Source organism: Diadema setosum, chromosome 7 (genome assembly GCF_964275005.1).
Source record: "Diadema setosum chromosome 7, eeDiaSeto1, whole genome shotgun sequence".
NCBI lineage: Eukaryota > Metazoa > Echinodermata > Echinoidea > Diadematoida > Diadematidae > Diadema > Diadema setosum.
In genome coordinates, this window is record NC_092691.1 from 42,472,426 (window position 1) to 42,484,461 (window position 12,036).

Here is a 12,036-nt window from a genome sequence, read left to right on the forward strand (position 1 = left end):
ATTTTTAAGAGACCTCTGATATCGAGTCCTGATATCAATGCAATAAACACGCATAATATTTTCTGATGATGATGAGATGGGATGGATACCTTCGTTCTTGGCCCTGCTCTCAAGCAATTGGAGAACCACAGCAGTCCGCGAGTCGTTGGCCACACTCAGGCCATAGGCAATGAGAGCAGCAGCGTAAGTGTCAGTGATGGACGAGATATCACCAGCCACACATCTTAGTGCACCTTGGATCGAGGAGTCCTTTATAAAGAGGTTATTCATGGAGTTAGTTGTGGGGTTGTTACATTTCTTACTTATCTGTGGGATTCTAACGTTTCTTTTTCATTCACTGGTCAGCCACTCAATGTGGTATTTTAGCGCTTCTCTTTCACTTTAATATTAGTCAGCCAGTTAGGTGTGGAATCTATTAGAATTCCACATCTAACCTTGTCCTTTTCAAGTGGTCAGCCAGTTACGTGTGAGGGATTCTAAAACTTCTCCATTTAGTGAGAAGGAAGATGATAATGTCAACCAAGTACCTCATTCAACGACACTGATATCCGACATTTTTTTTTTTTTTTACAAAACTTCAATCAGATCTAGGACAATATCAAAGCATATGACTTGACAAGCAACATATCATTATCAAGCCAGTTCACCAGTTCATTGTTAATGAAGAGAAGAACCAGAAACCTGACTTCATACCTGTACATCGACACCGGCCTCAAGGAAGCTAACAAGAATAAAGGCAGTCAGAGATTTCCCGTCATTCACACCACCCTGATAGAAAAGAAAAATAGAACAGGATCCAGCTTAAGAATGACCTCTGAACTGAATGTTTATCAAGCTATATATCTCTTAGGATTATTACTGAACCCCCTTCTGTTCAACAGGCATATTATTAGTTGCCAATTCCATGTCACTATTCTAAGGAGGTGATTCATAATGATTCAAAAATTTATATCACTCTTTATTCCTATCATGTATCCATGTCATTAACATGTCCAGATAAAAAAAAAAAAAAAACCAAAAACTAAAACAACAACAAATTGCCTATGTAATTTTTTTTTTTTAGTACGGCTCTTCTATGATGACCGTTTCATGATAACAATTGTTGACATATTCATAAAGGATGGTGAAATCTCACAGAAGCCAAAGTAAAAGATGAATACACAAATGCAGCTGTCAGATGATACTCAATGTCACTTATCTTATTGTATGGTAGTGAAGTCTGGGGATATGAAAATGTAAAGCAAATTGAAGTTTTCCATAGGGAATTCTTTAGAACTTTATTATCAGTAGGTTCATGTACCCTAGACTGTATGGTTTATGGAAAAACTGGTCGAGGATTGATTTTAAACCATGTGAAGTGTAGATTTATTGATTTCTGGCTAGCAATATTGAGAGTTAAAGTGCATAAATATTCATATATTCTACTGAAATTCATATCCGTCATTCATAAAGATGAAAAATTGGACTTTAACTCCTCATGGTTAAGATTCATTGCTGACACACTTAATCAAGCTGGTCTATCAAATGTTTGATTAGGCCGAAACGAAAATATTAGATTGTGTTTAAACGTTAACTTGCTAAAACTAAGACTGAATGATATATATATATATATATATATATATATATATATATATATATATATCTATATATATAGATATAGATATATATGAGATTAAAACCTTTAATGCCATTTTAGGTTTTAATCTCATATATATATATATATATATATATATATATTTTATTTTTTTTTTTTTTGTCAGGAAAGGAGACGTAGTATGGTCGAACCGTGTTTGCACAAATTATAGAATATTTAAAAGCAACCATGTCTTTGAAAATTATTTCATCACCCATTTGTGACATGCAGTGCACACTCTGCTTGTCATCTCACATAGGTGATGAGTTTCATTATATTTTTGTTTGTACTTATTTCCAAAGATTTCCAAGTGCTTTGCACATGACAGAGCTTTTTGATACCAGAAGTACCTTTCAGTTGAAAAACTTGGCAAGATTTACGCGTCTTATCATGTCCCAATTTTCTAAAAACTCTAAAAAAGATAATCGCTCAAGCACAATAGATGGTACAAAAAAAGTTGGTCCTACACGGACACGTAGCGGTAGGTTAGTGAAGCAAATAGTATCTTTGTTAAATTCTTAATATTCTGCTATTTACATGTACATTGTCTGTGTATCTTTCATTTTTATACTCATGTTTGTATTCTCATGACGCCAGGCTTATCTTGTATCTTTTGTGTCGTTATGTGTAATCTACAAGAATTGTATTCACTGGTTTGTCATATTATTGTTATTTATATTCTTTGTTTGTACTCTCATACCCCGAGAGGGGGTCGAACGAGTCATCAAAATTCATTAATCCTAATAATTTTTCGAAGGTCATGAAAATCGTTTTCACCTGGTTTAGATCTTTCCAACTGACAATCCTTCATCAGAGATTTGAAAATATATATTCACATGTCATGATATAAGGCAACAGTGCAATAAACCAGTGCCATCTTTGTTAATGTCACGTCAGAAGGGTCAGAACAACATAAAATTATATTAAATGGGTTTGTCAAATACCGGTTAGTGATTGGCTAAACACAGTCATGTGATGGAGGTACATTCGTTATGTTCGCCCATGGGCGAACATTCTTGCAATGTTCTCCCATGGGAAAACATTTTCACGTAACAAATGACAGAAGGCCTAGGACCGCGCGTGCACAGTGAATTTGGCTCTGCTGCGCGAGCGAGCGATCGAGTGCGTTGTGCTGGTGGTTGACGTTGACGTATTTGACGTATTTGACCAGCCCATATAATATAACAGATGATGACTTTTGTTGTCGGGAACATGTACCAAACGTTCCACCCTCAGGGTTTTGAAATGCTATTTCGGGAGGCTATAAGTCCCTCGACTTCGTCTCGGGACTTATAACCTCCCTCAATAGCATTTCAAACCCTTCGGGTGGAACATTCGGTATGTTCCCTCCCCCGCCAGTCATCATCCATATAATGTATCAACGAAGTACTGGCAGGACCTGCATTTCCTTGTGGATGACACGCCCGGATGTCCGGAAACAGCCGCTTCTATCCTGCAAAGTTTTCAACCAGGCGATGCTAATATCGAGGTCCGCTTTGTCGACGGTGATAAACCTACTGGCCTGAGCAAACGAGCGCACAACGTATGCTGTCAACCAAGCGCTCCCCTTCTTGTCGCTGTTGCCGAACGCTGAGTAGGAACCGAGGTAACCTTTGATTGTCAGCCTGTACTTCAACTGAGACTGATAACCTTTCTGAAAGACCACATGACAGAAACCCGCAAAGAAATGCATGATACATACTTGCGTACATACACATGGACACTCAGTATTGTAAGTTGTGCGAACACACGTACATTGTCATGATTGTGCATAATTATTTCCTGTGCTTCTAGAAAAGCGCAATGAAATCATCAAACATCAATTCTCTGTGTTGTTTGGTTACTTTTCTTTCTCTTTCGGTCAAAAGGGCATAAGTTATCAATTACATATGTACAATTTGCTCAAGTTTATCTGGAAAAATAAACAAGAATTTAAAAGGCATGAACGCTACACATGGAAAAATCGGCTTCAAAGTTAAATGAAGTGAATATTGTAGACAACAAAGCCACAGACTAATTTAGTTTACCACAATAGTTTGCTCTATGAAAACATGTGCAAGTGACATGTGTGTCACATAAGTATCTTATGTCTTGATATGAAATAGGAACAATTTTGAATCTTTGAGTTATTTTGTTGTTGTTGCTGTTGTACAGCGTGCATGTGATTATTATAAAATATTGCCCCTATTTACTTACAGACTGCATTTTCTTTGAGCAATTAACAATTAAAGTTGAAACAGTAAACAAGAACATTCGTAACTAGATGTCTCTGCGATTTACAAGGTGCCAGATTATCCAGCCTTTGCCATGTTGGCATTGTTACGTGTATAATGCTAATGTTGAATACCCTCATGTTCCTCCTGCCCTTGATGTAGTGGGCAGGTGTGGCCTGGCCAGAGGACTCGAGGTACTGCAAGGCGAAGATATTCGGGACGAAACCAATCATATTTTGCTCGCCACACCCATACGGCATCCTAAGGAGTTGGTCAATGTTGCTTAGACTAGCACTCATCAGGTCCCCTGAGTGGACAGTAGACAGACAAAGTTGAACGAGCCTCATCGTGGTACACTATATAATGAATATCTCTTGTACTAGAAGGGGAAGGGTTGGTGGGTCGCTTTGATATTGGTGTGTGAACTCTCCATAACTCTCTTTCTCTCACTTTCACTTTCTTACAATAAACCTGAGCGAACTCATTCCACAACATACATTCCATTCATACAACTGTTCATAATTTACATTTAAAGAAAACATACTGTCTTCATGGCACACGTTGTTCAGAAATGCTGAAAAAATGTGTTTGACTCACTTGACACTTGGTGCAATATATAGGAACAATATACATATATATATATATATATATATATATATACATACATATATACATACATATACATATATATCATATATCTTCAAAAAAAAAGATGATAAAGCCCATTCAGTCCGGTTATAGGCAGCAACTGCATATCTTGTGCCTATAGGATGATTAGTTGGTTTCAACGCTATTCACTTCAATACGCAACATTTTCGGTGTACTTTATTTCAATTATCCACTTCTCATGGTCTCATGCTATACGAGAGTTTCTGTATTTACGCATATGTATTTTCATACGCAATCTTTATGCATATCCTTTCAAAATATGTGGATTGACCTAGCTCCCTCGGTTTTTGAGTATACCTGACCCCAGGTTTGGCATGTGTGGCTGCTATCATAGGTAGCTGTACACAACGCCTTTTTGTCAGGATCGCATAATGCGCTGCCATGGCAACAGCAGTCACCTGCTCTTATACAAATCATATAAAAATGTGTGAATTGACCTGGCTCCCCAATCTTAGAGCGTTTGACATGAAATTTCACACATTAGGCCGCTACAGATAGTATGTAGATGTGCAGATTTCATCTTTTGTCTTGTTGAACAACGTGTTGCCATGGTAATAACATTTCTTTACTATGTTATATAAAAGTAGTGTAAATGTGGCTCAATCTGTTATCTTTTTTAAAAAATATTTAATCGAAATTTTGCACATTGGACTGCCATGGGATGCAAATGTGCAGACCATATATTTCTTTGGTTGTTGGACAATGTGTCGCAATGGCAACGACAACATTTTGTTTTATAAGAATTATGCAAATTATTAGGAGATTTTGCTCATTGCTTCAGTTTTTTTTTTTTAATATTTGACATAAGGTTTGGCACATTGCACCAATATAAATGTCAGGTGTGTCAAACACGTTTTTTCAGCAATTCTGAACAACGTGTGCCATGAAGACAGTGTGTTTTCTTTAAATGTAAATTATAAACAGTTGTTTGAATGGAATGTATGTTGTGGAATGAGTTAGCTCAGGTTTTAGGCATTCGATTTGAGGTTTGGTATATAAGACCGGAATAGCACATAGATGTGTAAATTCTATCACTTTTCAGCGTTGAGCAATGCGTCGCCATGGTGACCACAGTTTTTCTACATCGGATATTTGTGGATTGAGCAACTCCCTCTGTTTTCAGCATCTGATTTGAAAGTTGATACATGTAACTGCTTTGTTCTGTGAATGTGCAAACTTCATTTTTTCTTGTCAATGTCAAAGGATGTGCGGCCTCGGTAACTGTATTCTTAAAAGAAAAATGTGTAAGATAAATTATCAATGGACTTTGCTGATTTTATTAGTCTTTGAGCATCTGAATTGACATTTTTGCAAATGTAATAAATTCCAAATGAGGAAAGCACATTCTTCATCACCATTGAACAATGTGTTCCCATGGTAACTTTTTTATTATCATTATGTTACGATGTTACGATATAGCTGATTCTTATATGTTACGATATATGATGTAAAAAATGTAGTTACGATGATATGATATAGCTTATTCTGGATGCATGCACTGGTCGGGGAGGAAGGCCTGGAGCCTCGGTGATTATTAAAGTTTGCCTTTTCCTCCCCTGGCAACCAGCGGTATGCACCTAAAATCACTACAATCTTTGTGTCATGTAATGTGATTTTCTGTGTGTATTTTGTGTTGAAATGCCAAGTAAATAATAATGAAAATGATAATATCTAAACTGAGGTACCCAGGAAAAGTGCTTATAGTCTGGGTACCAAAGTCAGATTTTTGGCCTAACCTTGTTTCACCGTTCTTCCAATGCTTTTTGGTGGTTTTATTCTATCTTGAATATGTTAAATTCGAATCTGGACGTTGCAACTCTTGCAACCTTGAGGGTTTGGAGATATTCATGAATGCCGCCAATATGCCCATAGCACCAAAATATGCAGGTCCCATTATAATAACTTATACTGTCTGTTATAAATGAAGAAAATAAGAAAGAAATAATACGCTTTTGACGTCTTTCGAGGGTGCTGAATCCATATCTGCATGATGCAACTTTTGCATCTTTAAGCGTTGAGGGTTTACAGGTATCCAGAAATGGTCGCCAAAAATTGAAATTCCAATGAAGTTATATTTCCTCATAAAGTGGTAAAAAAAAAAAATAATTAAATGGCTTATTCTCTTTCGAAAAATGCTAAATCCATATCCGGTTGTTCCTGAGTGTTTTGATACATTCAAGAATTTTGGGTGGTCATTTTGGTGGCCATTATAAATATCTCAAAACCCCCAAGGATGCAAAAGCTGCCCCAACGAGATTTGGATTCAGCACCCTCGAAAAAAGGTAAAGCCATCCAATCTTTTCATTTGTCTCCATTTAATTGGAAATATATGGGAATTTCATTTTTTTGGCGGCTATCTTGAATATCTCAAAATCCTAAGTGCCTAAAGGATGCAAGAGTTGCATCATCCGGATTTGGATTCAGCACCCTCGAATAGGATGAAACCAGGGAGGTGCCACCGTGGTGAAAGCATCAAAAAGCATCAGGCGGACAATAGATCAAGGTTGAGCCGCTGTCACTCAGACTACATATTGTGTCAATTGTAATTACTTATACCAAGAAAGCATACAGATGAAATTGCTGCTCAAAGAATCGAAAGAGAAATGCTTTGTGTATGCGTATGTGTGTGTGTGTGTGTGTGTGTGTGCGTGTGTGTGTTTGTGTGTTTGGGTATGTAACTGCGTTTGTATTTTGTCTAGACATCTTAAATCGGACAGGACTAATTATTTAGTGATGGCAGAGTAGATAAGAATAACAAAATAAATAAAAAATAATTTGCTTATTTGTGTTGATTTAAATAACCTATTTCTTTCTTTTCTGACTATGTTTCTATGTATTAACAAGATTAAGATTAAATGTGGTAGATGTAAGGTTTCAGTAAGCTCGCAATTGACCTACCAGATAGGTGTATGATGACACGTCCCGAGTCCGCCACATAATTCCGTGGTACTTTCACCGACAGATCATGCTCATAGACGCAGTTGTCATTCTCTGAAGTCATGCATTCAAAGTACAAAGTGTTAACATTATATAAATAACCATACTATGCATGATTTACACAAAAATGACAGAAGTACCAAGGTCAGACACAGACTGCTAGCCTCAAAGAAAAAAGAAAAACAAGCAAAAGAAGAAGAAGAAGAAGATAATACCAATCACAACATCAAAACGTTAGAAGAAAAATCGCACGGACCCCTCGTCGTGATGATAAAATAATGGGGCGAAGGAATCTGAATCGTACATGAGTAATCAAAGATAAGCACTATTCTTGAACATCACAACATTTTGCCTCCATTTCTTACAGCGGTCGTAGGGAAAGGAAAAATGCATGTAAAAACAGTAATGTGCTTAACCAAGACATTTTTTTTTCTTGTAATCATGATTATAATTATACATTCAGAATTTCATTGTCTTGTACAGAAAAGTCTGAGGCAAGAAAGGGAGAAATGAAAGGGATGAGAGTTAGTGTTACGCGCTATCCACAAGGCAATAACGTTATGTAAATGAAAAAAAAAGTATAATACAATGAAATACATAAGTAAACAAATTTGCCAAAACCGTGGGAACAGACAAGAAAAGTCAGTCAGCGAAAAAATGAAGAAGATATGTTTAATAATTATACTTACCGCTTGGACAGAAATATGCACTGAATGTGTCCTGTATCTCTTCCCCTTCCGCCTGGAGATGAGAGTTAATCACACTTACTCATATCACAACAACAAAATCAAAGATAATCTCTGTCAATATATGGACAGACAGAAATAAACAAAAAGAAAAGAAAAGATAAAGACAGACCCTACTCCGATAGATATATCTCCTTCTTATTGACCCCAACCTCCTATCTTTCCCTTCCCATATTTATGGAACTTAGATCATGAAAGCGACCCATAACATCTCGATCACTGCCCTATTTAAATGTGTATACCATCATTAACTGTACCTTCCATAAACTAGTTTTTATGAAGAGGGATTGTTCTATTGACATTGACTATTCATTGGAATGAATCAGTTCTATCCACTATATTATCATGTAATTTACAACTCATAAAATCATCAATGGTTAATTTCTATATCATGATTTGAAATAACGATGGATTATATCGATAGCAAAATATAAAATTGAACAGGAAAGTATACTTTATTACTTTCATGAATGTTCAACACAGAGCACGCAAAATCGAACAGTTAGATCGCCCAAACATTAATATCAAGATGTTTCTACGCATGAGATAGAAAGGAAAATGAAAAGAAAATGGAAAAAACCCACACACACACACACACACACACACACACACAGGCTACTCAAAAGTCGACGCGTCGGAGGATGAGCAGCACTAATAATAAACAAGTGTAATTGTGGGTCAGGTAAGCTAGAAAGATAATGATAATATTATTAAAATCATCTTTCCTGAGCACCATTTTTTGGTCTTCAGAACTACTTAATAGGTAATCCTACACACTTTACAATTCATTCCAAGCTTCTTTACCATGTTTACATGGCTTGACATCTTGATTCCACTGAAAAAAAAAAGACAAGGTGAAATAACGTAATAATTTGTTTTAATGCTACGGGAAGTATGAGATAGCAAGCAAGATTTTAGAGATGGATGGATGTATATGTACAGGTGAATAAACGAATCAATAGCGAGGAAGCAAGGTGAAGGACAAGAGTAGAAAAGAAAGATACAATGAATGCTATTTGAAAAGAAGTATTGAGAACACACCTCAACTAGCAGTGTCTTTCGCAATCCGTCACGGAATGTAATGTCATCATTTACTGGTTGCTGTCCACAGACACCACTCGCTCCTTCAATTACTTCTACAGTGGCTGCATAACATCAAGTAAGAAGTGATCTATTATAATCATAGTGAACTTCATCAGTCAAAGCTTATGGGCCCTTACTTACATGATAATCATTCTTTACTTTCGAAGTCCTCTTTTATAGAAAGAATTGTTGAATTATACTGGTAGTGACATCTACATTGTTGCTGTTAGAAGTTGGAATAATGAATTGAATTCCCCGCGCCTCTTCACCGAATGTTTGTCTCCTAAGGAACGGCTTTCAGTAATAATAACCTACACGACCCTTTCCTGAACTACATCGAAAAGGGGAAAACTAAAACACCTTAACCTGAAAGTGCAGAATTTAGTTGATGTCGATAACCCACAACATTTATGTGAACCATTAATTCAGTGAGTATGTAGAGTTTTCAGAAATGACGTACAGTAAAAGAAACTATCTGTTAACATTTTGATACTTCAAGGTGATACTCTGCATTCAAATTGTTCCAAGTTAAGCTCACTTTCAATGTCGATCTCTCCTATGGTGAGGGGCTGGATATCGTAGATCACCTGCGCCGGCTCTGAATTTCCACATACGCATGCGCGTTGGACGCTGTCTCCTTCTGTTAAGTTGAATTTATCCGTGGTGACCAGGGCAACTTTGATCTAGAAACACAAAATCTGAAATGCTGACACCGCGTAGCTACGAGTCCCTTGTGATTATATCGTGCACTTGTAGTACTTCCGATTTTTCTGCTTATGTCTCTCAAGAGGTTTTGCGACTGGGTTAGCATATGTAAAGACGCTTGATTGCGTCAAGTCTCATTCCATTATTATTCATTCTCATCTCCAGACAGATAATATTGTTCGATTATACCAGGATCAGACTTATTTAAGTGTCTACCGTACTTACTTACGTTGGCCTTATTACAATACAAACAAATGAAACGACATAGGGCCTGTACTTATAGAACACATATTTAGACTGTAATGACAATAATTCAAGAAATGCAGCCAAAGCTACAACAATAACTCTGTCTTCAAAAAAGCAACAACAACAACAACAACAACAACAACAACAACAACAACGTGTATAAACGTTTTCATGGTGATGTAAATAAGAAAGCGAAGCTGATGGTAACACGATGTGTATGTAGTCCCTGAAGGAACTGTTGTTTGACGAAAGAATGAATTCATAGGAAAAGAGGAAAGTGAAGAAGGTAAGCGACATAGGGACGGTGTGAGGAAGTCAAATATTGACAATCGAAGAGTTGCAGTGAGCTGAAAGTTGAAGTTGTACTAGTAGAAACTGTAGAATAGGAGACAAGGACGGTTGTAAGGAAAAAGAGAGTGAAAATGAGGTTCGGAGGTCGGGATGCTTGGATAAAGTAGAAAGAAGGGAGAAGAGGGGGAAGAAGAAGGTTAGAAAATCATGGAGAAAAGGGACAAAATTAATGATGAAGATGTGAAATTCTGAACAAAGTGTCACGGAACAAAGCGAGAGAAAACGTAGTTGGTAAGCGGTTGAGAATGTGGAACATGGAAAGTTGAATCAAAAGCCACGAAATGTAAGAAGGGAGGATCAATAAATGTCCTCCTTATACATAATGAACATAGAGGGTAGAAGTCATTCAATTCTTAAACTAAAACTCAAGAAACTTAATCAAAACCTTTTAGTTTCCAAGAATTGAAGGGGATGAGGTGCGATAGTGAACAGTGTGCATGCACACGGAGAGGGAATGATGAAAACAAAGTGGACATATACGATAGGCACAGTAAGAAATGAAGATCATTAGATGATTGAATGGTAAAAGTTTCCAAGGCAAAGGGTGGAATACCAGTAGATTGAAGGGAGAGGGATGGGGGATATACCTGGAGTCTACGGGAGGCAAAGTAAGGGCAGAATATATGTATTATGGGTGAAGGGGTAAATTTAAGGAGTGAAATGAGTTGATAGGTATCTTACGAATAGTGGGGAACATTTTGTGCAATGAGCAATCAAGTGATTTGAGGAGTCTCGGGGACGGGATATAGACTTGGGTTGGAGATAAGATGAAAGAATAAATGAGAGGGCTTGTGAATTGAAATACAGAACATAGGCTTGGGGAAGAATAAGGTTGAAAGTCTAGGCTGATGGAGAGAGGTAAGGTGAAGGTCGGGGCTGGGGGATAGAGGTAATTTAAAGGTCTGGGAGGTGGGTTGAAGGTCTAGGCTAGTGGAGAGGGGTAGGTTGAAGGTCTAGGATGGTGGAGAGGGGTAGGTTGAAGGTCTAGGCTGGTGGAAAGGGGTAGGTTGAAGGTCAAGGCTGGTGGAGAGGGGTATGTTGAAGGTCTAGGCTGGTGGAAAGGGATATGTTGAAGGTCTAGGCGGGTGGAGAGGGGTATGTTGAAGGTCTAGGATGGTGGAGAGGGGTAGGTTGAAGGTCTAGGCTGGTGGAAAAGGGTAGGTTGAAGGTCTAGGCTGGTGGAGAGGGGTAGGTTGAAGGTCTAGGCTGGTGGAGAGGGGTAGGTTGAAGGTCTAGGCTGGTGGAGAAGGGTAGGTTGAAGGTCTAGGCTGGTGGAGAAGGGTAGGTTGAAGGTCTAGGCTGGTGGAGAGGGATATGTTTAAGATCTAGGCTGGTGGAGAGGGTAAGGTTGAGGGTCTAGAATGGTGGAGAAGGTCGGTTGAAGGTCTAGGCTGGTGGAGAGGGGTAGGTTGACGGTCTATGCTTGTGGAGAGGGGTATGTTGAAGGTCTAGG

General features: G+C 37.8%; 1 protein-coding gene across 1 annotated transcript in view; it reads right to left on the minus strand.

Moving 5' to 3' along the window:
* The window catches only part of LOC140230833 (pregnancy zone protein-like), a 42,278-nt gene that overhangs the window by 17,932 nt on the left and 12,310 nt on the right, over positions 1 to 12,036 (minus strand). Inside the window, exons 11-18 of the mRNA XM_072310975.1 lie at positions 9,820 to 9,964; positions 9,240 to 9,343; positions 8,142 to 8,193; positions 7,414 to 7,506; positions 3,981 to 4,153; positions 3,033 to 3,287; positions 694 to 768; positions 90 to 249 (exon numbers count right to left, since the gene is read on the minus strand). Of these exons, the coding sequence (XP_072167076.1) occupies positions 90 to 249; positions 694 to 768; positions 3,033 to 3,287; positions 3,981 to 4,153; positions 7,414 to 7,506; positions 8,142 to 8,193; positions 9,240 to 9,343; positions 9,820 to 9,964 (1,057 nt within the window). The remainder of the gene's footprint in view (positions 1 to 89; positions 250 to 693; positions 769 to 3,032; positions 3,288 to 3,980; positions 4,154 to 7,413; positions 7,507 to 8,141; positions 8,194 to 9,239; positions 9,344 to 9,819; positions 9,965 to 12,036) is intronic.